The 26,416-nt window shown below is 44.2% G+C and overlaps 1 protein-coding gene across 3 annotated transcripts in view; it reads left to right on the forward strand.

Moving 5' to 3' along the window:
- The first annotated feature begins 6,233 nt into the window (after positions 1-6,233).
- The window catches only part of RUNX2 (RUNX family transcription factor 2), a 141,442-nt gene continuing 121,259 nt past the window's right edge, over positions 6,234-26,416 (forward strand). For all 3 annotated transcript variants that reach the window (XM_062186203.1, XM_062186204.1, XM_062186205.1), the window contains exons 1-3: positions 6,234-7,069; positions 16,244-16,400; positions 23,628-23,732. In XM_062186203.1, the coding sequence (XP_062042187.1) occupies positions 6,692-7,069; positions 16,244-16,400; positions 23,628-23,732 (640 nt within the window). In that variant the 5' untranslated portion in view covers positions 6,234-6,691. The remainder of the gene's footprint in view (positions 7,070-16,243; positions 16,401-23,627; positions 23,733-26,416) is intronic.

Genomic DNA, 26,416 nt, shown 5'->3' on the forward strand with positions numbered 1-26,416 from the left:
TGTGCATGAGGATAAGATACTGCCCATCAAAAAGATAATTCAAAGAGGCTTATTTTTTAAAAAAATTATTTAGTAGAAAGGCAGAGTGACAAGGAGAGAAAGGGAGATACAGAGAAGCAGATCTAAGTACTGGTTCACTCTCCAAATGGCAACAATAGCTGGGACCGGGCCAGGAGAAAGCCAGGAGCCCAGAACTCCAACCAGGTCTCCCACATGAGTGTCAGGACTCCAAGCACTTGGGCCATCATCTGCTGTTTTCCCAGGCACATTAGCAGGGAGCTGGATCAGAAGTGGAGCAGCTGGGCCTTGAATCGGAGGTCATATGGGATGCTGGTATCCTAGAAGGCAGTGTAACCTGTTGTGCCACAACTGGAGCCCCAAGAGACCCATTTTAACTTGGAGAAGATAAAATAGTTATTGCTTATAGAACTTGGCCATGGCTAGATTAGAAGAAAGTGCTTTGACTGAGAAAAGCCTACTAAAGGAAAGTGGGGGGGAACACACTAGAAGGAGAATTTGTGAGTTTGAAATCCAGCGAAGCAAAGCATTTAAAATGGTGCCCTATAACTGGTGTCCTCTGGTACTCAGCAAATAGAACCAACTTGGACTCTTTTTTTTTTTTTTTCTGTTTTATTTTTCTTTCCTCTCTGGTTTGTAATTCAAATTTCTCCCACTGTGCAAATGCTGATTTTTGTACTTTGTTAGACAGACTGAGAGTATTATGATTTACTTTTCTCACCCTGATGATGGAGTGTAGGGAAGGGACAAAAGGTACAGGCTACTGCTGCAAAGTCATATGTGAAACTCTGGAACTTTGGGCACCAGAATTAGAATTGGACAGCATCTTCCGAGGTGTTTTGAAGGGAATAGGTCATGAGCAGATTGATAAGAAGGGTTGAATGACTATGTTCTTAGATGCCTCATCATAGACCTCCATGAACTTTTATGTGTAACCTTCCATTAGCACTCAGAGATCAACACTACTGCCATATGCCAACTGCCAATGCCAACATTTCAGAGGGTTGATTTCGAAAAGTCAGTTTTATTTCTTTGACTCCTAGGTAATTAATTAGATTCTCTTTAGACATTATACTGGTTTCTTCTAGTCACTAGGATGTCATTTAGTAAAGTGGTATTTCGGTTGAACAAAATATGTAACTCTTGAGGTAGTAGCATTCTGGAAGAGCAATTAGATAGGTGCTCGACAAATGTAGTTCCAAAAGGTCATGTGGCAAGTGTCAGCTTTTTTTTTTTTTTTCTTTTTTTTATGACAACTCTGTACTCTCTTAAAAGTTCCTGGAAGTGGCCCAGGGGGACGCTCAATAGCACAACAAGGAGAGGTTTACGATGCTAAGTCCTCCACTACAAACATTTCATCTCTTGTTACAGCCACGCAAATTGTTATGGGTCCAGTGGCAATGGGAAATTTACTGAGCTTCAAACAAATCAGAGTATTTCACTGGATAAAAAAATCAAAATGCAAAATAGTGTGTCCGAAAGCTCTGGGACATTGAAGTTTATGAAACTGACTTCTTAAAAGTATATGTTGGACTTGTGAATATACTCTATACCAGAAACTTCTTGGTATGCTCCTTTGTGTTACTTATTTAACATGAGTAAACTAGATAGAATACAAATCTTACCTCTTCATGTTCAAACTATGTGAGAATTTCTTCACTCTTTTCTCACCTATGTAATTAATATGCTCCTACTATGTTTTAAGGATAAAGGGAGATGCTGACATACGGAGATTTGCAAGACAAAGGAAACCATCAAAATGCACTTATTCCTCATTCATTTGTCATTTCTAAAAGTATTAAGTGAAAAATATGTGTAACTTATTAACATTTTATTCGAAGAAGAATGTTAAATTATATGTTTTTTACTTTAAAGAACTAATTTGAACCTCAGGCACACTCCATCCCATTGTTCTCTTTAATATCTACTCCTTTCTATCATCTCATTCTGCCAGGTCCTGAATGTCTTTCGATTTAGGGCAGGGATTGGCTACCTTTTCCTATAAAAAAAAATCTAAATATTATAGGCTTTGTGGGCCATAAAAATCTTTGTTACAACTACACAAGTCTACCATTCTAGATGAAGACACCCATAGATAATACATAGTATTGGTGAGTTCCAATAAATCCTTACTTTTAGACACTGAAGTTTGCATTTAATATCATCTTTGTGCATCATGAATATTATTCCTTAAATTTCTTCAGCTATTTAAAAATGCAAAAAAATTAACTTGTATATTGTATAAAAACAGGCATTAGGCCAGAAACATTTAAAGCTTTAAGGATCACCAAGTTAGCCATAATTTTCCATTGATTGTCATCTTTATTATTGAAAAATAGCTAAGATTTTTATTTTTTTTTCTACTTTTAACTGTGAAAAAAACATGTAACGTAGAGGAGTTAGAACAGGAAACCAGAGTGAAAGAAGCTTAGGTTCTGTGCCTACGTTGACGGTTCAGTTCTTTGACTGGATAAATAACTTGACCACTTCATATCACACTTTGTTTGCAAAGTCAGAATTTTCAGGTATTGTTAAAGAGTCATACCAAATGTTAAAGGAGATGGAATGTGAAATTATGCTTGTGTCTTTCAGAGTAGCTACATTTTCAGAAAAAAAAAGTGCTTTTTTTTTTTAAATGCCATAACATACAAGCGAAAAATGAGTATTTCTGAAGAGGATTTTGTGGGTGATTTGTTCTGAACATTTCAGCATAGAAGAAAATCTAAGCTCGAGGGTGAGATCAATGGAAGTATGGCACAAAACACACATATGCAAAACCTCATGGTTTTCCTGTGTGCCTACTATTACCAGGAGAGGTTTGGTTTGGGGGGTCTGTAAAAATGTTTTCTTCCTTTAAGTATACCGCTCAGAGCCAAACCATCATCAGCCTCAGGCTGAGGCAGTTCCAGTTGAAAGTGTGAATGTTCAGCGAGAGGATATTTTTAAAAGGAGACTGAAAATCCTCTGTGCCAGAGACCTGAAACGTTGTGAGGGTATTCAGTGGAAAATTTCATTTCCACATTATAAATAACTGTAGGATATTTTAAGGGATCCAAGACTAGTAACTTCCAAGAGCTGCTTATATTAGTTCCACTGAAATGTTTAATGGAGGGAGTTTGTGAGGAAGGCTATAAAGCTGAATTACCGGATATGATTAATTAAAATAAATAATCTCACCATTGATTAAATTGCCCTTAAAATCCCCAACCATTGAGGCCTGCACATTTTTACTATTCACCAAGTGAAACAAAGGAAGGATAAACCAGCAATGGAGAAAGAAAAGAGTAAAAGCGTCCAACATGATCTCTTAAATTTCCACAGCCCGGGAATTTCTTATACAAAGAATCCCCCTGGTCGCCCATATGTGAAATATTGACCGTTTCTCACTGTCTTCAAATTTCCGAGAGTCCCCTGGTCTTGGACTCTCTGGCAAGAAGACAAGCCCAGAGAAGGGGGCAAATCACCCATCACGGAATTTCTATTTCCTTTTGACCGCAGACATAATCCATTCCCTGTGACTCCTCTGCACCCTCGCAGCCCCCACACATTAAAAAACAAAGCGAGTCAGAGATCTCTGTTCCGAAAGTGGCACCGTGTGCCCCCGATAAAACTGGCCCCCAAGAGGGAGAAGGCAAGCCACGCTCGGGAGCGGTGTATTTACGCGTGCCGGCGTGTGGCTGTGCGAGTGTGCTTCGAGGGAGTGTCAGGTGGGCAAGCAGACGATGCAGCCGTCCCCCTGCCTTTTTTCCCAGTCGAGGGGAAGCCCGTCTTCCCTTGCCTGCGCCTGGGGAGACCTGCGCACGCACGAGGCGCGGCCGTGCCCGGGGTTAGAGCTCTCCCCTGTGACCGAAAAGATAATTAAAAAATCGCAGGCGCAGGAGACAGCGCAGCCAGGTCGCAGCGCTGCTGGTTCGTCCGGATGAGTGGGTGCTCGCGCCCCAGGGCCGCCCCGGCCCGGAGGCCAGCAGGCCGCGCGCGAGGAGTAGGTTTGGGAGCGGCTGTCCTAACGGGCGTTGCAGCATCGCCCCTGAGACGCACCGAGGGTGGCGGTGGCAAGGCGGCCGTGGGAAGGCCGAGGAGGCGGGAGGGGCGCGGCGAGGAGGCTTCGGGCTTGAGAGGGATTTGGGGCCAGAGGCGGGAACGTGGAGAGAGAAGTGAGGCAGGGAAGAGATGAAGGTGGCGTGGAGTTGTGGCTAGAGAAAAGAAAGGTAGGCACCAAGAGGAAGGACAGCAGTGTCCACCCCCCTCCCTGAACTCTATCCTCACCAGGTGGGAGCGCCGGCCTGGTTATCCCCCACCGCCACCTGCGCCCCTGCGGTCTGGAAGCCCCCAAGGCCGGCGCGCAGCCCCGAGACCGGACAGTCCGGCAGCCACAGCCCCTCCACGTACATCCCAGCAGGCACCAGGACCCCCTCTTCCGCGACTCCCACGTCCTCGGATCCCGGCCAGGCCCATTCGAGGGTGCAGACCCGGGAACAGACACTTAAAAAGCCCAGAGGGAGGGTCGTGGCAGGTCGCTGCCAGGGGGCGGGAGGCGCTTGCACCGAGTGATAGAAACACCAATTAATGGGAATGTGACTAGCTTTCAATAAGATGGGAGGAGGTGAGTGATGACCCACCTATCTCATTTCCCTAATACACTCCAAGAGGGAGGCATGCTAACTTTTCATTTATTTTGTAAAATCACTGATTACGGTGTCAGCTACCCTATCAGGAGTCTTTGAAACTTTGGCAACTGATGATGCTCTCTGCAAAGTTTTCAAGCTTTGCAAGGCTTTCAAGGGTAGGAAAATAAGCAAGAAACGCAGCGGCCCCCGGCGCAGAGGGCGAGCCAGCCCCGTGCCCTCTCGCTGCGGCGCGGTAGCCTCCAGCGAATTTCCCGGCTTCTGCGGGCGCCGCGCATTGTTTTATTTGTTTTGAAGGTTCAGAGTTTGAGGCTGGTCGGAGACACCCACGTGCTTCTGACTCTCATCAGCGTAATGATCGCCTAAGCCAGAGTCGTGTCTATATAAACCACAAAAACCTAATCATTAGAAATCCCAGCCTCCAAAAACCACATTTTAGGTAAAAAGTGCCGCTTCCCCCCAACCCCCGCCCCCCCCCCCGCACTCCTTCATCCTCTGGACCACAACTTTTTGGGAATGCAAAATCGCTTTTAAAACTCATTTTAGGAAATAAATAGTCATTGAAGCATTTTGCATTTTTTTATTTTGTATTTTACTCCATATATTTGTCCTCGAGAGCGGAGGGTCAAAAAGAAGCTAAGATTGAAATTCATAGAACGCTGCTGGAGTCTTCTCCTAGCAAGAGTTTTTTTTGTCACTTATTTTAATCAAGCTGACAGTTTCTCAGTCCTTTAAAAAAAAAAACAAACTCATCCTTGCTTTCTGGGGATGACAAGATGGAATATATAACGGGGGGGGGGGGGCGAGAAGTGTCCAGCCGTCCACTTGAGTTTCTAAAAACTCCAACCCCTCATTTGTGCGTGTGTGTGTCACTTGAGACAAAAACCACCCAAACCCTGCAAAACCTTTCTTCTTCCCGGGAGCTGCTCGGGCAGGAGTGGGGGGCGGGGTGGGGGGCGGGTGAAGAGCGCAGAGAAGTCGGCACCCAAAGCTCAAGAATTTTCCTTCCTACTCTGCCGAAGTTAACAACGAAAAATAACGACAGTCGGATCGGCCGGCGGCTCTCTGGCGTCTCCGCGGCAGCCTCGTCCGACCCAGAGGGGGTTCCTGGTGCTGGGGGTGGGGGAGCAAGAGGACGCGCGCGGCCCGGCGAGATCGCCCTCGGCTGGGGCCGCCTCTCTCGGCCTCGGAAGCTGCGCACGGCGCGCGGGGGGCTGCTTCGCGCGGCCGGCGGGCGGCGGCAGCGGCTGCGATTCGCGGGCTCGAAATCCGTTGCCCCCGGATCCGCTGCCCGCGACTTACCTCCTGGCACCTCGAAGCGCGAGGGACAGGGGAGCTTTGCACGTAGCAGAAGGGAGTGGATGCGAGGAGGTGGCGGTGAGGGGGAGAGAAGAGAAGAAGGGAGAGGAAGGAGCCGAGCCCGGGAGCCGGGCTGGCAGCCGCCGCGGGAGGAATCTGAGCGTGCCGCCCGCGCGGGGGGAGCGGCGGCCGCCGCGGAGGAGGAGGCGGCGGCGGCGGCGGCGGCGCGGGAGGGCGGCGGCGCGGCCGCCTGCGGCTGGGTAGCAGCGCGCGGCGCGGCGGTGGCGGGCAGCGCGGGGCAGTGCCGGCCCCGGGGCTGGGCTGCTGAACCCACTCGGCTCCACCGCTGGACTCGAACTGGGAGGGGGCGCCAGCGCACCCAGGACGCGCTGCCCCAAGGGACCCCACTCCACGCTGCAAACTCAAGCCCCTTGCCTCTCCGGGCCGAACACACCCCCGCGCCCGTCTGCAGCTGCCACCCGGGGTGTTCCAGCGGCTCCGCGACAGATCAGCGCCTCCGGGTTCTCCCTGCTCGCAACCTCGCCGCGCCGCAACGCCACCACTGGCCCCCCTCGGACTCGGCCGGGCAGTCGGCTTCATCGAACTTCATTTCTCACCTCCTCAGCCCCGTCACCTCCATCCCCTTTCCCCCTGTCTCGCCTCCACCCCCCCCAATTTCCTCCTCCTCGCCCCTCATTTCCACCCTCCTCCCCCTCCCCCGGCCACTTCGCTAACTTGTGGCTGTTGTGATGCGTATTCCCGTAGATCCGAGCACCAGCCGGCGCTTCAGCCCCCCCTCCAGCAGCCTGCAGCCCGGCAAGATGAGCGACGTGAGCCCGGTGGTGGCTGCGCAGCAGCAGCAGCAACAACAGCAGCAGCAACAGCAGCAGCAGCAGCAACAGCAGCAGCAGCAGCAGGAGGCGGCGGCGGCGGCAGCGGCGGCGGCGGCAGCGGCAGCGGCGGCCGCCGCGGTGCCCCGGTTGAGGCCGCCACACGACAACCGCACCATGGTGGAGATCATCGCCGACCACCCGGCCGAACTTGTCCGCACCGACAGCCCCAACTTCCTGTGCTCGGTGCTGCCCTCGCACTGGCGCTGCAACAAGACCCTGCCCGTGGCCTTCAAGGTAAGAGGCTACGGCCGCCCCCCGCCCCCGGCCGGGCCCCGCGCAACCTGCCCGCCGCCGCCGCCGCCGCCGCCTCCGTGCTCACGGGGGGCCGGGCCCCGGACGTCCTCCAAGATGCCCCTGCCGCGGCGGCTCTGACCCAGGGGACCCTCCCCCGGCTGCCCCTCTATCTCCCGCTGCCTGGTCGTGTTCGGGGAGTAGTCGCCGCGAGGAGATCCCTCCCTCGCCCACCTGTGCCCGCTGCCACCACGACCTCTCTGCCCAAGCCCCCCTGACCCGTTCATCACCCCTCCAGCCTCCGGGTCTGCGTTCTACCCCGCTCCCCCGAGGCGCCTCCCTTCCCCGTCAGGAGCCCTAAGGTGCCCACCGTGCCGCGCCAGCCCCACTTGCTGCACCCCGCCCCCTGCCCCAGGGGCGAGGCCCCCCGGACGCCCGCGTCTTCCTCGCTGGGCATCCCGGCCGGCCCTGCGCCGAGGGCTGCGGGTGCCGCCTCTCTCCGGGGTTCTCTCACGCAACCCCAAACACCGGTCTCCGCATCCCCTGCCCCGATCCGCCTGAGCTCAGCGGCCCCGGCCCCTCCCGGGCTCGGGGGCCGGTGTCTGCGGGGCGCGGACGCCGGGCACCAACGTCTGGGGGCCCAGGCAGGCTGCGGGCTGCGACGCGTCGGGCCGCACTACCTGAACTCTGGAGGGTCCCGGGCTAAGCCTAGCGGGCTCCGGAGAGGCGCGGGACGGGGGCGTTTGCTCTGGTCGCCGATCCGCGCCAGTTCCCGTTCCCGGGGGGGAAGGCGGGGCCTCCAGGGTCTCCGCGCGCCCTGAGGCGGGGAGGTCCGGAGTCCGCGGCGCCGGGCCCTGGAGTGCGGGGCGGCGGGGGCCGGGGGAGGGGGCGGGCGCTCGGCCGCCTCTCAGCCGGGACCCAGCTGCCCGCCCGGCCGCGCCTGAGAGGGATGAGGGAAACTTGGGACCAACCTCGGTCCGCCCCGGCTTGAAAACTGAGGTGACGTTTTCCAAGACGTGTTTTTATTAGCCCTCGGATGTTGGAGGGGCTCCCACCCCAAAGGCCCCCCGAGCTTCTGCAAGGTGGTGGCGCGGGCGCGCAGGGGTTGGGCCCCGCGGACGCCACAGCGGCCTCCTGCGCCCTGCCGGCCCGTTAGTCGGAGGGCGGGTGGCAGGCGCTCGGCAGGTAGCCGGGGCGGAGGGGTCCCGCGCCTCTCGCGGCTTCCCGGGGCGCTCGCAGACTCGCTGCAGACTCCCCGGGGCAGCCCTCGCCCCAGGGCGGGCGCTCCCTGGCTGGACAGGGAGACGGGGTCGCGGGCTGCCCACCCTCGGCGGGGGCCCGACGGGGAGACGAGCGCTCCGCCCTCGCTCGGCCCTGCGCTCGAGGAGGTGGGCCTGGCCCCCTGGGCTGTGGGATCTGTGGGGAGCAGGGTGGGAAGCGAGACCCCGGGGGAGGCGGGGAAAGGGAGGAATCGTGCCAGTTCCTCCGTGGCGGACCCCGGGGCCAGACTCCCACGGGCCCCTGGCAGTTCCCGGTTGTTGATCGCCGCCCCCCCCCCCCTCCGCCTCCACGCACCAATTCAGATTCCGTGTGTGGGTGGAAAGAAAGAAGTCCAGGTCAATTAGAGCCGGTTATCTCGCCCGGTCTGTATCAGAACAGAAATCAGAATGAATTGTTGAAAAGGGGATGTTGCATTCTGGGGCAAGTTTCATTTTGCAGTTGGCCCAAGAAATCTTTTTTTTTTTTTTTTTAACCGTCACATTTCTCCTTTTATAAAACCAGCCAGGTTTTTTTTTTTTATACGTTAATGTTTTCTTCCATGTAATATGAAAATCGCAATATATGTGAATTACACAAAATTAAATTTCCATACAAGAGCTATCTAGCACAACGTACAACGTACATCGTGCAAGGGCCCAGAATTTTCTAATTAGCCTTATGGGAAGGTGGAAATTTGCTCCCTCCTCCCCTGCAAAGCCCCAAAACTAGACCAAGAAAAGCCCCGTATGAAAACAGCAAAAACTAAAAAGCAGCAGGCACTTTGTCTGTGCAATGCTGTAAATCAGGTTATGGGAAAATAAAGGGATAAGTGCTTACGTTTTTAAAGGTATTTAGATGTTTGAGGTTCTATGTACCCTTCTGCTAAACATGTTTGGGGAGTTTACTGTTATGATGCAGAATAGTATTCTGAATGGAAAGGATGTGTTTGGGTCAAGACAGAATGCAATCTGGTTTGAGCTGTTTAGTTATTTTGGTTGTTGTCTAGGTTTTCTCACTACCACCCTCTTGAAACTATTTTGAAAATAAATTTTTCTTTGCTGTTAATCATACTTGGTAATTACACAGAGTACATTTTTGTTATTTTAACCAATAAACAGATCATAGATAACAGCAGGCCACGTTGAGTATTTTAGTTTCTATTAATTGGATAATGAATTGAGTTAACCTAAAACTTGACTCTCAGTGTTTTCCCACCCCTATACCTGTGTTGAATGGAATTAAACAAGTGGGTGAATGATGGAGATCCATGCAATGCAGTTTTGTCTCTCTCCTGAGGAAAAGTATAGTGATTTCAAATGTTCAGATTTTGACAGCAGTTTTTATCGCTTCCACCTGAACGGTGTCAAAACCACCTTTCTTTGCCATCCTGTCCTTTTGGACTAAAAGCCCAAGAGCAGTAGACTTTCCACACTCTTGCAACGTAATCAAATACATCTGCAATGAAGAAATAATATGAAGAAGTCTCCAATTTAGAAGTGGTGACAGCAATTTGGCTATTCTATTCAGAGCTATGTACAAAATAAATTACAGTGTTGGGCAGATAGCAGATAGGTAGATGCACACACAGAGAATTTAATTGTTGAGAAGTCTGATATTCAAATCAATACAATATGGATTGAGCCTATATTTTATGCCCGTGACACTGAGCTCGGCACTGCAGACAATCAGAAGATAATTCAGTAGACTGTGTTTTGATATGTGAATATGAAACAGTACTTCGTGATGCTGACAATGCATCGCATCAAGAAGTAAGTGATTATTAGTGTTGTTCATCTGACCTTATTTTGGGATTATATAAAGCGCTCATTTACACTTGACGTGTCAAAATGCAAAAACAACCAGTATACACCATACCTTATATAAAGCTTATTTATTAACATAGTATTTTTAACAAAGTGCTGCAGTTTTGAAAAGTTCAGTTCTCCCAGGTGTCAAGGAAATGGAAATATTTTTAACATTTCTTTCAGGTGTATCTCACTGAAAGCTTAAAATAGTTAAGGCATACTGTTAGAGGATCCCAGGCCCCTTCTGTCCTAGATAATTCTAGTGACAAAGAAGCATTTTGCAAATGTAGCTCTTTAGTTGGTGGTCATGTAGGAACAGTGGAGAGGACATGTCCAGTCTGTATCTGGTAGCGTCCTTTTAGTTAGGGGGTCTGTCAGCATTTCCACTATGAAGGCTGGTGTTCTGGGCTCATAACTAACTTACTTTAAATAGCTTCAGCTGAAGCACCATGCAGACACTTTTTAAGTCCAGAGGTATGTTTTAACACTAAAAGTAGTGCAAGCATATTAAGTTTGAGAACACTGAGCTAGCTATTTGCCTATATCGTATGTTTTCTGGCAATATTAAAGGAAGAAAGCACAGTTTTAGATACATGATCTAGAACTCCTAGCTGATTTTGTATCTTTAATAAGAACTTTCAGTATTGTCAAAAGGAGGGTTTCAAAATGACAGAGCAATTTCTATTTGAAAATATTTTTGACATCATTGGCCATTTTCCTCTTCAACAGTTATGCAACTAGTAAATACATAACATTAGTGAATTATATTTTCCCTCTGTATTTAATGATCAGATTTTATGTTTCTATAGTTTCAAATCAAGTTATACCTAAGCAACGGAAAATAGGATATTAAACCTGTTAAGTCTTCAGTAAACTTATTACAAATTACTGTGCAAAACTGTATAAATCAAAGTAGATTTTAAGTTGTGTAAAGAAAGATACATTTTTGTGTTATGCCTTTAAATGCAATAAAACCCATTTAAAGTCAAATATTTTAGGGTTGAATATCTAAAACTTACTGATAAGGCGGCCAGAGCAAGTAGTTTTAGATGGAGAATGAATATTTAAAGTACTTTTAGGAAACTTGTAGTTAAGAAAAGTTATGGTAGATATTTTTCATTATTTTTTCCCCTCTTTGGCATCACTCTGTGTATCATTTCAAATTTCTGGAACATTCATTATTAGAAGATCTGAACCATTTTAATTGATGTTGCATGAATTGCTGGCTTACACTGAAATAATTTTCATCAAAATTTTTCTCTAACATATTTAAAAGATATGAATAATATACTTGTTTTTTTTTCTCTAGAATTCAAATGATTTTTCCTAAATTTTGGATTAAATTATAAAAATTAAGTGAAGTATTTGTTAAAAGTTTTTTTTATAGTTTATTTAGCATTACATTAATTAACATGGGGATAAAATTTTTGTTTTTTGTAATTAGTCTCATTTTTTTGCTACAAAGAAAGATTTTATCAGATTCTATCTTAAAAAATAATTATATGTCAATTATACTGTAAGTTCAATGTGCCAAGTATTGTTGGCCTGTAAGAGTAATTGATTAGCTAAGAATAGATTTCTGTTCATGAAAGTGTCATGGGCACTTTTAATTTCCATATAATAAGACTGCAGAAACAACTCTAAGGGTCTGAGTTAGTTCTCCATTGCTTTTCTTCCAGAAGCGTTCACATTTAAGTCATAAGGAGTCTCATACAAGATTTTAATAGCATTACTAGGGTTAAATATCCCTTTATTTTGTACAAGTTACAGATCATGTGATTTAAATGCTAGTTATGGGTGAGGTGTGGTAAGTAAAGGAATCTCTGTTCTGTAATGTTAAGACTGAAAGTTACTTCTCCCTTTCCCATGAAATTTCTTGAATTTGTAGAGTTTATATTTTAAAATTACCTAGGAATGTAATTGTTAAGGTTTTGTCACAAATTATGATTTGCAGTGTAGTACTTTTGTATTGTGTTACAGAAACAAACTTTATTTTGTGCCTGCTCTTAACTGAAGAGCGAGTTTTAACTGCACTTCACCCCTTAAAATGTTTTTCCGTTGCTTGGGTTTGGTACAGATGAAATGTGTAAAAATTTTCAATCCTTTTGGTTTTCTTTTAGATAAACACAGTTGAGAATCTCCAAGGGAAACTTTTTAGCTTCAGAGGTCTGCTTTAAAAAGCTTTTCAAATATATAATTATACTTCTGATGGATATAAAGTCAAATACAGTATTCCTCACCTCCAACACACAACACCTCCCCTCCCCCCCGGAAAAACACTGGGCTACCTGATTTGGTATAGTGACTAGCAGAAAAAAAATATATATATATATGTATATATATATTTAGCTGTTAAACTAGGATTCAGCCGTAACAAGAACGGTCGTCACTATATCGTGTTAGCGATTTTTTCTTTTCAGGCCAAGTCCTAAGCCTTATGGGAGGGAGACTCACACAACTTGTGATTATCTGTTTTGTTAAATGTGATATGTAAAACACACCACTGTTTAATATGGTCATTTCTATACTACTTATGCAAAAATAAAGTGGATCCTTTTCCCATATTTTCTCATATTGAATCAATTTTCATTTTTTTCTAACTAAAGAAAAATCTATTACGTTAAAAGTATGCAGTAAAATAATAATGTCCTAGAGCTCTTGAAAAACCTTGGTACTAGGACAGATTTCTTCTTTGTTTTTGAAATTTACCCAGATGGGGGTAAAATCCAATGGCCTTCTTGTAGCGCAACAACACTGAAGAACATCTTGGGATGCGATGCATCGTATGTTCAGGTGAACTCTGTAAGGATGCTCACTGGTGAAAGCCTGTCTTTAGCAGGCAGTGCACTTGGAACAGAACACTGCTGCCCTCCTCATGGTGGGAGGAGCACATCATTATAATTACTCTGTCTACTTGCACAGTACCTTCCACATCTTACAGACTTAAAAAAATTATTTCACATTTATCTTGGAAGACTGTGGTTCTGGAGGTGAAGTTACTTGTGTGAGGTTGTAGTATCTATGCCACAAAAGTGGGGGAAAAGGGCACCCCCTTGGTTTTTAGTGCATTCTTTCTCCTCTACAAACAGTACGGCCTTTATTCATGTACTTACGGGCTCCATACTTACACTGACATAGAAAGCCACATAGCAGGTGTTAAAACACAATATGCTGAGCGTACAAAATGCCTACCCTCTGGATGAATACTGCCAAAGGTAGTCAGTTGCCTGGCAGAGGTAGTCAGTTGTTTCAGTACTTTCGAATGTTCACATTTTTGGCATGATAGAGCTGAAAAATTGAAAAGCACATTGCCTCCCTCAGGAGTGCACTGTTAATTATGTCTGGTAGCCACTTGAGGCACTAGGTTAAGGATGCAGAGGGGAACCGAGGGGACTTCTCAGACTGAGTAACCGTATGCTCCAGCTGCAGGGTAGTCAGCATGAGTCCCTCTCCCCTGGGATAACAGAAACCTCCAGCAGGGGCACAGCTGTTCGGGACGGATGCTGACTCAACCTTCAACTCGTTCTCTCTCTCAATGTTTTAGTTGATAGCTTCCCAGACTTCTGGCTATGGGCAGTGGTGCTCTTTCATGGATCTCTTTTGTTTCCTCGTTTCAAAAATATTCATCAGATACCTGAGTGCTGGGCACTGTTTGGGGAGCTGGGCAGACACTCACAGTGAACAGATGAAGTAAAGGCCCTTCCTTGGTAGTTTACAAACTAATATAACACGGTCTCTTGGGCTAGAATAGCAAGATGAGTAGGCTGATCATTCCTATGCACATATGTATGTTGAATGAAGATCACTGTAGTCGAATGAGATGCTGTGGAAACTTTTTTTTTTTTTAAGATTTATTTACTTATTTGACAGACAGAGTCACAGACAGAGAGGGAGAGACAGAGAGAAAGGTGTCTTCCATCTGCTGGTTCACTCCCTAGTTGGCCACAACAGCTGGAGCTGAGCTGATCTGAAGCCAGGAGCTTCTTCTGGGTCTCCCACGTGGGTGCAGGGGCCTAAGGACTTGGGCCATCTTCTACTGTTTTTCCAGGCCATTAGCAGAGAGCTGGATCAGAAGTGGAGCAGCCAGGACTTGAACCAGTGCCCATATGGGATGCCGGCACTGCAGGCAGCAGCTTTACCTGCTAAGACAGAAACTGGGTTTGATAAAGGACAGCTTTGTGATTTTGAACTGAGTAACGAAGTACAAATAACAGAGCAGCAAGTTGAAGGAACAAGGAAGATATGGGACTGAGAAACAACCTAAAAGAAAACTGATAGTGGCAAAAGTATTGACAGGATTTTTTTTGGCTTGTTTGACTGTTTTCCTGGTTGGAGGAGAGGATGTGGTGACTGAGTGTTGGGGAAAGCAGAGTTCATGGATGGGGGAAATTTAGCCCTAAAATGAAAGAATAGTGCCTGCTCCATCATACTTTAGGAACTCTGTTTTAATGAGCATGTGTTCCAGGTGTTTTGGAAGCCTGGGATTAAATATTTAAGCTTGTCTTATGGAAATCTTGATGAAGGACAGAGTAGCACTGAGAGTAGAAAGAGATATGTGGATGTTTGTCAGGCAGGCAAGCCACACTGAGCTATCATCGTTGGGAGTAGGGAGCTACTTTAGCTGGGAGCCAGTGCTCAGTTACCATGAAGGCATTTGGAAGCTCAACAAAGAAGAGATGGGACTAGTCTGAATATAGGACCCTAGAGGATAGTTGAGGTAAAGAATTATTGTCAAGGGGCAGTCTCTTGGTTTTTATTTTTATTTTTTATTAAGAATAGTGTGTTTTATAGCATGTATAGTCTTTTTTTTTTTTTTGCATCCAAAGAGACATATCTTTTAGCTCCATTTTCCTTGAACTATTTTAATCATAAATATGGTAGGAAGGGATGTGTACTTTCCAGGCTCTGTGCTAATCAGGCACACATTGATAAGTTACTAAAATATAGGCTAAAGTGCGACCCCTAGTCTTGGAGCAGAGAAAAGTCCTATTAGCCTCAAAAACTGATTCTTTGGGATCTTGGCTTGACTTTAATTTGCATCAGATTAGCTTTTGAAGATCAAGGAGACAAATATACCATTCCAAGATGGCCAACTGGAGTAGAAGATGATTAGCAGAGTGGCGAGATAAGAAGTGTGGCTTTGTCGTTGATCATGTTCAGCCTGGCAAATATCTTGTTTTGCACCTAGACTGTAAATTTCTTGATGACTTGGGCTATCCCATTGGATTCCATTGAAGAGTGGGCATTTAGTAAATATGTGTAGGGTCATTAAATGCTAAACATGTAGCTCAAAGTAAGGAGACTGTATATAGACTATCTTTTTTTAAAATTTCTTTTATTACATTTATTTATTTTAAAAGCAGATTGAGAGAGAGAGAGAGAGAGAGCGAGAGAGAGAAGGGATCACCCATCTACCAGTTCACTCCCCAAATGACTGCAGTGGTTTGGGCTGGCTCAAGTGGAAGCCCACTGGCTCAAGTTTCAGGAGCCTGAAACTCTGTGTGGGTCTCCCACATGGATGGCAGGGTCCAAATACTTCAGCCATCTTCTGTTCTCCCCAGGCGCAGGCATCACAGGCAATGCCTTAACCCACTGCACCACAATGCTGGCCCTGGGCCACATTGTTCCTAGAGCTCCATATAGTCAGGAATTCCAAGGTTTCACCTGCAAGTTCTTCCCATAGAGCTGAACAGACTTTCTATCTTTTAACCTGTGATCCAACTGAGACCACACCTAAGTGCTTTCCAGGCTGTAGACAGGCCATGCCTTCATGTATGATGAAATCTACTGATGGGGCATCAACCTTCCTTCTGTGGCATAATTGCTATGGACAACCTAACATGGGGATTCAATAAAAATGTACATATATTTTGCAAAGAATCCAACAACAAATGAAGGAAATTTTTGCCTGCCTTTGAAATGGGTGGACCTCGAAACATTGGTCTGTTTGAAGTGGCATCCTAACCCGTAGACAGATGCTTTGCTCCTGCCTGCCATTACCGGGCTGGAGGACTGTGTCCTGATAAGACGTTGTTTACAGTGAGAGTTTATTCTCAGTCTTTAAGCTTTTCTGATGTGCCATTGTTGCTGCTGTGTTTCCTGTTTCATGTAGGTGGTAGCCCTTGGAGAGGTACCAGATGGGACTGTGGTTACTGTCATGGCGGGTAATGATGAAAATTATTCCGCTGAGCTCCGAAATGCCTCTGCTGTTATGAAAAACCAAGTAGCAAGGTTCAACGATCTGAGATTTGTGGGCCGGAGTGGACGAGGTAGGTCTCTGATTTTTTTAATACTGATAATGGAATAAGCACATTAGAATCCTCTGGTGAAATGTAGACTAGTCTGTGTACAAGTCAGCACCTTCTTTTGGAATTACTGAAGATTTTATTTAAATACATCCAGACGCAGCTGAGTGTTATTTCTGAGTACTCAGGCCTTTTTTATTTGTTTTATGATATTTAAAATTCAAAGCATATAAGGGAGAGAACAGAACAGTTGGAGGATCAAATTCTGAATTATGAGGAATCAAATAACCAACTAAATTGAGCGACAAAGGGGTAAGAAAAATGAATGTCTTGGGTCAGTTTCCTAATCATATCAGTTTTACTTTAAATTGTAGCATGGACAGCTAGCATAATGCTCTGTACTTGTCACATATTACCTCTATATGATTTAATTTACTTTCACAATAGGAATCTATTAAAAATCATGCTTTTTTTTAATGGAAGGCTTTTCATTTGAATGAGTGACTAATGTATTACTTATGTGAGAATGAGAGTGTAAAGTTGCCTAGACAGATGAATGATCAGGATTGTAGTGGTTCACACTTGTTAGGGATTTCCACTATCTCAATCCACATTCAAAGGCTAAGAATCCTTAAAAGGATCATAAAAAAGGAAATAATCCGTTTAAGGGCTTCCACAGCTGTTTCATAAATGGAGTTAATGTTTTTTAAAAAGTCTAGGGTGGCCAATATTTTGGCTTGTATTTACTTACAGAGAGACTTTTCCTAGTCATCCATCTGTAAGAAATATGATGTTCATTTATTTATGTACTGAGTCTAATATTTCCATTTTAAGTATTTTGATAAGAGCAGAGAAAATATATCATTTTAAGACTGAGGTGAAATAAAATTAGAAAGCCCATGGCATCACTGCAACTCAGGTTTGAAATAGGAAAGAGGAAGCACCCGTTTTTAAACCATGTCTAATAATTGTTCTTTAGTTTGGATCAGATGTCAAATTATTACCATTGTAAAAACTTGATAAGGGAAATTCAAGCAAGGCTGTTTCCGATGAGTAGTTTTAGTTTACTTTCTAGGAACAGGGCCAAGAAGTTGTACTTTTTCACTTAAAAAAAAAAAAAGATGCATGCTAATGAGAAACTGTCACTGAAAGGTTGTTTGAAATAAAATGAGGCACAGAGCCTCTGGTACAATCAAAACTAAAAGAGTTATCTGTGCATCAGTTTTATTTTACTTTCATTAAACGAAAAAAAAGACACATCCTATATCAGCACTGACTGATTAGGTTTGTGTGTGTGAGTGTGTGTGTGTGTGTGTGTTTCCCCTCAGTTACTGATGTAGGTTCACAGTACAATTAAAAATCTCTCTTGTCCTCTTTCTCTTCCTCACTCCCTCTCCCTATATTCCCTCTCCCTCTTTCTTCCAGTCAGAATCAGGAGAAATGTGAACATGATGATTTACCTGGTGCTCCAAATTGCATCTTTCTTCTTAAGACTTTCTTATTAACTACAGTAACACATTCGAATATTTAAAGGATTTGGTGCACTATTTAGTTTTACTTTATAGCTTCAAGCTAGTGTTTTCATTTATCTTGTTTTTGTATCATATAGATGCTGCATAGGTTTTTTTTTTTTTTTTTTTTTTCTGATCAATTTGAGTAGAGACTATGGCAAAGTGATAGTGTACTTTGTAAACCCTCAACATATTTATTTAAGAAACTTCAAAGAGAAACAAAGGGTGTGCACTGTTTTACTATATTGGCTTTCTGAGTTTTGGCTGGTTTCCCAAATAGCAATTTTTATATTTAAAAAAAAAAAGACAGACTTAACTGCTTGCAGACTTTTCACGCATGGAAGATGAAGAAAGCTTCTTTTGATGAAGTGTAATTATGTCCAAACAGAGCTGACCCCCTCCCCCTATATTTCTTATGATCTTAACTGAAGAAAGTAGGATTTTTCCTTTGAAGCAGCCGGGACTTGGTGGAGGATCTGAAATGCTACAGTCTGCTGCCAGAGGCAGGATGGAGAAATTGGTCCAGACTTGTCTTCCAGACTTAGATGGGGGTGGGGGCAGCGGGTAGACAGAGAAAGGAAAATTGATTTATCACTAATAATAGATTTTTTAATCACTGTATTAACATTGTATGAAAGGAAACAGTATTATCAAGCTGAAATGAAGAGGAAGAAATAGATAGAGAACACTGATAAGAGATTGCACTCTTAAAAAAAAAAAAGGCCAGTGTTTCAGTGGCAGGAAACTCTTTAACCTGCCTTTGTACCCTTTGTACCTGACCTGCTTTGTAACAGATTCTTTCCAGCTTCCTCTTTGATTTTCACACTTCTACTTTTCTCTTAAATTACTAAGGCTGGACCAACACGGTGCTACCATTGTATTTTCTGTCTTAGCTTACATTTCCTTTTTTGGTTTTAGCAGCTTTAACAAATACAAAAGCATCAAATTCTTCAAATACTACAAATTTTCACTGGCAGGAATATAAACTCTCAAAAATTAAAAGATATTCTAAGATTTACCAAGGAGTCTTGTCACTACTAAACTTAGATTTATGGGTCATCTTGTGAACACAGCCTTGAGTGCTGTGGAATAGAAGTAGAGCATCAAGGAAATTTGCATTGACTTCAAAGTTGCTTATGGTTTGTAATTGTCTTTTCCTTTTCTCTTCTCTATATACTTATTTAATAGAGAGAGAGAGAGAGAGAGAGAGAGAGAGAGAGAGAGATCCAGGAAGAGAGAGGGGGAGACAGAAAAGTCTTGCATCCATTGGTTCACTCCCCAAATGTCCATAACAGCTGGAGCTAAGCCAATCTGAAGCCAGGAGCCAGGAGCCAGGAACCAGGAGCTTCTTCTGGGTTTGCACACAGGTGCAGGGTCCCAAGCACTTGGGCCATCTTCCACTGCTTTCCCAGGTGCATTAGAAGAGAGTTGGATTGGAAGAGGAGCAGCAAGGACATGAACTGGCATCCTTGTAGGATGCCAGCACCTCAGGCGAAGGCTTAGCCTACTGCATCACAGCGCTGGGCCCCTCTCCTTTATATTTTAAACAGAAGTGTTTGAAATGACTTTGGTCCTTTTCTTTGTTTTTGTGCTTCCTCTGTTTTGACAGCCAGTATGCTGCTTTTAATTTACAGTCATTGTTAAGTATCTACAGTGTACAGATCATGGTGCTTTGTCAATGTAGGATGCAGTCTGCTCAGACTCACTCTGTCCCCTCACCCCCGACTATTTCTGGCAGCCCCTTAGGCTAGGTTAGAATTCTCTGTCAGTGTCATTTCCCTCTGTTTATATATGACTTGAGGATGTTGTAGTTCCTGGATGAAGCTGTGGGTGATAGAATTAACTGTCTCAGTGAGTACCAGCTCCATAAGAGGCTTCTTTGACAAGTAAGAGCTTGCATTCTTATCACTTATGGAAAGTGATAACAAATGAGGTTTGGGGATACACACACACATACACACACATATTTAATTTAAGGAAATCATGAATGCCCACATAAACATTAGACTTAGGAAATGCATCATTATTGAAAGATGAAGAACCTCACTGCTTCTGAGAGTTTCTTCAGTATAACAAACATGTTTATAGTTTCCGAGAGCTTTTTCAATAAAACAAACATGTTTCTTCTGAAGGGAACAATAAGAATGGAAGGACCCTCTTTGCCTCTTGTTTTAGTTGCATCTTGACTCTTGTGATTTGATTTTGGAAGACCATCAATGGCTTCAATATCTGTTTCCTCCCCCAAACCCACCCCTTTCTAAAGTAAGTATTTATAGAAAAAATGGCTCCCCTCTGAACATTTAGATGTTTGAAGGGTGAGTTTTGAGTTTTGCTTTTGTTCCTTCATGACGGTGGATTTGGGCAATACATAGATGACTTTTAAAATCCATAATAAATTGTAAAGGTCTACAATAGAAATATTCCCCGAAATGAGTCTAAGTAAACATATGGACAGCATCTCTCATAAGCTAATTATAAACATTAAGCATAATTTGAGATAGCTGCACCCTTAATTTATTAAGATTAGTGCCATGGCTGACATCTGCCTTCCAAACAGCCAGTGGAGCCACTGTTGGAAATGCAGTCCTAGGTCCAGAGTGGCACTTTTTAATGTTTCAATGTACGTTAACTTCCAGTCCAGAGATTTAGCGATCTCAGTCCTCCAGAACTTTCCAGTGCTTTTGAGAGTCTCTCCTGAAGCAGTGCCTTTCTATTTAAGTTTCTAATCTCCATTTCTATAGACTTTCAGTTTCCTGTAACTAGTTTAGACTTCCGGCTATATTGTTCTTCTGGTTAGTCTTCTTAAAAATGCATTCTAAAAAATTGTTTGAAAGGCAAAGAGGCAGAGAGAGAGAGAGAGGCAGGAGAGATATCTTCCAGCTGCTGGTTTGCTCCCCAGATGCCCGCAACAGCCATGTTTAGACCAGGCTGAAGCCAGGAACTGGGAATCCAATCTGGTCTCCCATATAGGTGGAAAGGATCCAAGTACTTGAGTCACCACGACTGCCTTCCAGAGTTCACATTAGCTGGAAGGTGGAATCAGGAGCAGAGCTGGGATTTGAACCCAGGCCCTCTTGATTCAGGATATGGGGAATCCCAAGTGGTGGCTTCACCAGTACACCAAATGCCCAGCCTGGGTCAGTCTTAATGTTTATAATAAATCCTCTTTTCTCTAAAAAATTAAGTTACTTAAGACTATGTAATACCAGTAACACTCTAAAAAGATATGCTTTCATCATCCTAAGAGATTACATTTGTCCATTTATATCCTGTGTTGCTTGAACACATAGAGCTGATTGAGACGTATCTAGAAATAAATTACACATTAATATTTTTAAATGTTCTTTGGAAAAGTGGCAGAATAATAGTAATAAAAAGGAAAATTAATTTTGGAGTCTGAAAGGACTGAGTTCAGATCGATCCTGATTTTTTCCATTTATTAATTTTTTTTTTTTTTTGACAGGCAGAGTGGATAGTGAGAGAGAGAGACAGAGAGAAAGGTCTTCCTTTTGCCGTTGGTTCACCCTCCAATGGCCGCCGCGGCCGGCGCACTGCGCTGATCCGATGGCAGGAGCCAGGTGCTTCTCCTGGTCTCCCATGGGGTGCAGGGCCCAAGCACTTGGGCCATCCTCCATTGCACTCCCTGGCCACAGTAGAGAGCTGGACTGGAAGAGGGGCAACCGGGACAGAATCGGTGCCCCGACCGGGACTAGAACCCGGTGTGCCGGCGCTGCTAGGCGGAGGATTAGCCTAGTGAGCCGCGGCGCCAGCCCCATTTATTAATTTTTTTTAAGATTTTATTTATTTACGAGGTAGAGTTAGAGACAGAAAGAAAGCACTTCTCTCTCTTTTTTTTTTTTTAAGATTTATTTATTTATTTGAAAGGCAGAGTTACAGAGAGGCAGAGGCAGAGAGAGGGAGAAAGAGAGAGAGAAAATTCTTCTATCTGCTGGTTCACTCCCCAAATGGCCGCAATGGCTGGAGTTGTGCCCATCCGAAGTCAGAAGCCAGAAACTTCTTCCAGGTCTCCCACATGGGTACAGGGGTCCAAGCATTTGGGCCATCTTTTGCTGCTTTCCCAGGCCATTAGCAGAGAGGTGGATTGGAAATGGAGTAGCCAGGATGCTAACCTGTGTCCATATGGGATGCCAGCACTGCAGGCGGAGGCTTAGCTTGCCTCTCCATTTATTAATTGTTTGACTATGGATACATTACTAAGCCTCTCTTGGGCTTCAGTTCCTCATAAGCGAAAAGTTGGGGAGGTTAAATGCAATGATATGTATGAAGTGGCTGCTCTTAGTAGGTGTCCAATCAGTGTTCATCTTTCCCTGTTTACTCCTCCCCCCATTTCTATCTGTCCTATTTTTCCCCCTTTGCTGTGGAGGAGTATAGCCAAGAAGACTTAAAACTGCACACACACACACACACTCAGTAACAAATGATGTGTGTCTTAAACAGATTTCAGGAACTTACATGGTCTAGGTTGAAAAGAAAACCCATTCACTAGACCTGACAGCCGAAGACCTGTTCTACATTAAGTCTTGTCTGTAACCTGTTCCATATTAAGTTTTGAAAAGATTGCATTAAACCTTGCATTGCTACATATTGTCTAAGATTTGTGTTTTGATTTAATACCCTCCACTTTCAGTAGAGAGCAAAAGAGTCTTTGACCAAAAAAACAAAGCAAAACAAAAAGGAGCTTTTTAAAGGTCGGTTATAGGAGCAGACTAAATGAGGACTCAGCCCAAGATTGCTGAATGTTTTATTGAGTCACTGTTTCACGCCCACCTTTTCCTGTCTTGTAACAGTTTGCAGTTTTGACTATCTGACATGACTAACCGTTGCAAATCTAACTGATTACAACTGTCAGTGAGTCTGTGTAACCGGGTCTGGTGTCTTCTGGAGAAAGCAGACACCCAAGTCTGCTGCAAACTTTTTCCCTGTCTTTGCCCTCCTCTTATTTTCATCGCTTTGGGCTCATTAATTTGAAGCATCAGATGTACTGTTTCAAAGAAGCACACCCCTGCCTAAGTGAAGCTTCATGTTTATCTCGAGAGATATCATATACATTTAGCAAAAAATCAGGCTCTGTCAGGGAGTTGTTTCAAGGTTTAACAGCATGGCTGTATGTTAGGCGAGGGGCGGGCAGGGAGGAGAAAAACTTTGTTCCAGTAATGATGAAATCATCATACCACAGGCACATTAAGGCCAGGACAGGAGACACTGGCTCCTGTTAAAATGATTCCCATAAGAACTTTCCTCTTTCATCTTCTTATTGTAGTGCAGTTAAGCAAATGAAATGCTAAAGCCATGTGAAGTAAATAACATAATCAACAATGATTTACCATTGTTCTCTCATGGGGTCGTGACCTAATCCTAAATAAAGACTTCTAAAATTGTCTGTGCTTGGATGTGTTCCTGATGTTGGAGAAAACCGAAAGGAAGAGAACCCTCAAGTGGACCAGGGTTTTGTTTTTATTACAACTGTTGCTACTGAGGAGCTTGTTTGGAAAGGGTACTGCCATGAAGAATGTTAAGAATGGTCTTGACACTCAGCAAGTTCAGAAACATCCTGAAGTGGTCATCAGAGGGTTTCTAGCTTACAGTAGGGAGTTGTGGCTCTCATCTTTGCTTCACTGCCTCCTCGGAGAAACTCTGGACATCTGTGAAGCTCTTATGGTCGTCAGTACTATCGTTTATACTCACTATGTCTTCCTTCTTTTTTTTTTTTGATCTGCAGGCAAGAGTTTCACCTTGACCATAACTGTCTTCACAAATCCTCCCCAAGTAGCCACCTATCACAGAGCTATTAAAGTTACAGTGGACGGACCCCGGGAACCCAGAAGTGAGTACTTACTTTTGTGTTAAAAAGGGTAAGAATTTGCTGAGACCGTAGGAGGAGTTTGTTCCAGATGAGTTAGTGTTACTTTCATGTACATAGTGTGTCTTTGCAAAGTTTGTTATCCGCATAGATTTTTAGTGAGGGACAGTTAGTAGAATTATGGAGTTAGTAGAAGATCAAATTACAGTTTTTAACTTTTGCCACAGCATTGCTAAGGCCTTTGTAACTTTGAGAATCTTTGATAATTAGTCAGTGTAACTATTTGCTAAGAAATTCTGCCCATCCACTGTACATAATAGACAGGACAAAAGAGACCCATGAGAGCTGAGGAAGAAAACAATAAACTTAAAAATCTTGAGCTTAGTCAAAAAGCATTTGTGTATGTTTCCCATGGCCTAAGAATGTGTTTTAGCTTTTTAACTCGCCCACTCAGTTCCCTTTATAAAGAGCACACTGCTTAATTACAAAGAATTTATTTGCAAATGATAACTTGCTTGATTGTTACAACACCGTTGCTTGGTCATGTTTGAGTAATTGTTATAGATAATTTCTTTTAACAGATAGAGTCAGACCAGATTTAAACCCACCCTGGTTCATTTGTCCTTCTGGTCAGCCAGAAGGTTTAACCAGCAGTCAGTTTAAGGTAGTACAGCTGATCTGTTTAGGCCAGTATGTGTTTTACTTCTAAAATTAAATTGAAACAGATTGGCTTTCCCCTCAAAACTGACTTGAACAAACTTGGCATGGCAGTACTTAAATGTAGTTAGAGATTAAAAATTATTTGATATATAGAGCACAAACAATTCTGTACCAATAGAAACATCCTATAGAACTCTGCTGTTGCTGTGTGAATACATTCGAGTCCTAGCCATTGCATTTAGGGAGTTAAATTTGATTTGTGGTGGAGATACAGCCACCAAGAATATTTGTCCTATAACAGTACACCTGCCTAGATCATGAGAGTGACATATCTTCCCCTGAAATGAGAAAAAGGCTGGTAAAGGTTTTGCCCTTCCCCAAGCACCCTGATTTTAAGCAGTGGGAACATACGGTGGCTTCCATCCCTTTTGCTGCTGTCTCTTTTCACAAAGGCTGACTGCTTGCCTGAACTAGGGAGGTTTCCTGCCTCAAAAGCAAGTCTTTGAGGTTTTTGTTTTCTCCTCCTTTCATGTGTATGGCAGTCTTCCAAGTTCATAACATTGGGTCAGTGCTAGCCCTGTGTTCACTTTGGAATGTCCTACTAGGTGGTTGCTATACACATGTGTGTGAGCCCCAAGTCTTGAGTCCTAAGGGCCAGTGGTTATGCAGTGCTGGTGAACAGACGAGGGCAGAGGTATCTTGCTTGGTTTGGGGCTTTCCTTAACTTTTCTGGACTTGCTGTAAATCAGAGATAATGCCTTATGATGCAAGACAACTTGTAACCTTTTTATGTAACTAGCCGTTGATGTTTCTGAAAAGGCAAGGGTGTCCATTTTAGTAGCGCAGAAGGCAGGATAGAAGTCTTCACATTTAGCACCACGAATGCTTGTCTTTTAAAGATGTTTCCGGCTGATCTCAGTTGCTCTTCTCAGTTCTTAGAAAAACCATTAATGTGTGTGTATGTCTGTGTGTGTGGATGTGAACGTACACTCCAGAGTTGATGCTCAAAAGTTTCTTGTTGGGAGGAAACAGGAAAAGGGGGTAGGTGCTGCTCCACTCTCAAAGACATGACAAAGCAGAAGGCAGAGCAGCGTTGGGAAAGTTAACTTCTGCTTCAAGTGTGGATAGCATTATCTTATTTCAAAGAGGCTTTGGGAAGAATTAATCAATGTATAGACTCATTGCGTGAGAAATGCTGTGGAAGCAGTGAGGGTACAGGTGGAGGGAGTCACTGGTTTATGTGGGACCTGCGTTCAGGGTTGGGATGGTGCTGAGGGTGGGTGAGGGAAGCAGATACAGATCTGTGAGTGGCAGACCACCTGTCTTAGTTCAGCCTGAACAGCATTTCTTGGAAGCTGAATGTATTTGTGAAAATGTGATGTCATTTCCCTGACATCATGTGGTCGGTTGCTAAAGTCAGAGTCTGGAAGTAACGATGGATGGATCTGGTGTCAGTAACAGCTCTAATCCTACAGCCTGGACTCTGTCATGTATTGTCTATTGAATTCCTGTTCTTGGCCATTCTGGGTATTGACTATATTGTAGCACTCTTCTCAATATTAGTCTTTAATTTTGACACTCCCAGTGTATGGAAAGCATACAGGATTTTTCATTTTTCTTCAAAAATGAGTATTAAAGAATTTTGATTGACTTGGTGTATGTACAAAGTTGAAGAGAGGAGCCTCTAGCACATAGGTTGGTGGAATGTTTTTGTCTCTGTGGGTCATATGGTAGTTTATGGTACAAGCATTCAACTCCACCATTTTAGTGCAGAGCAGCCCAGGCTAATACATAAATGAATGTTCAATAAAACTTTATTGATAAAAATGAGTGGTAGTACACATTTGGCTTACAAATTATAGTTTGACAATCCTTGCTCTAGATTTCAAAGTTGCTTATTTTATAAACTTTTAAAAGGGAAAGGTTTTAATAAAAGGCTTTCCTGAGCAGAGGAGGAAAAAAGACAATGCAATTGTTTTAGCGTGCTCTTCTCTAAAATTAGAATTCCTTAAATAGTGGTTATTTTTCATAGAAATAGTATACTTCTG

Source organism: Lepus europaeus, chromosome 3 (assembly GCF_033115175.1).
Source record: "Lepus europaeus isolate LE1 chromosome 3, mLepTim1.pri, whole genome shotgun sequence".
NCBI lineage: Eukaryota > Metazoa > Chordata > Mammalia > Lagomorpha > Leporidae > Lepus > Lepus europaeus.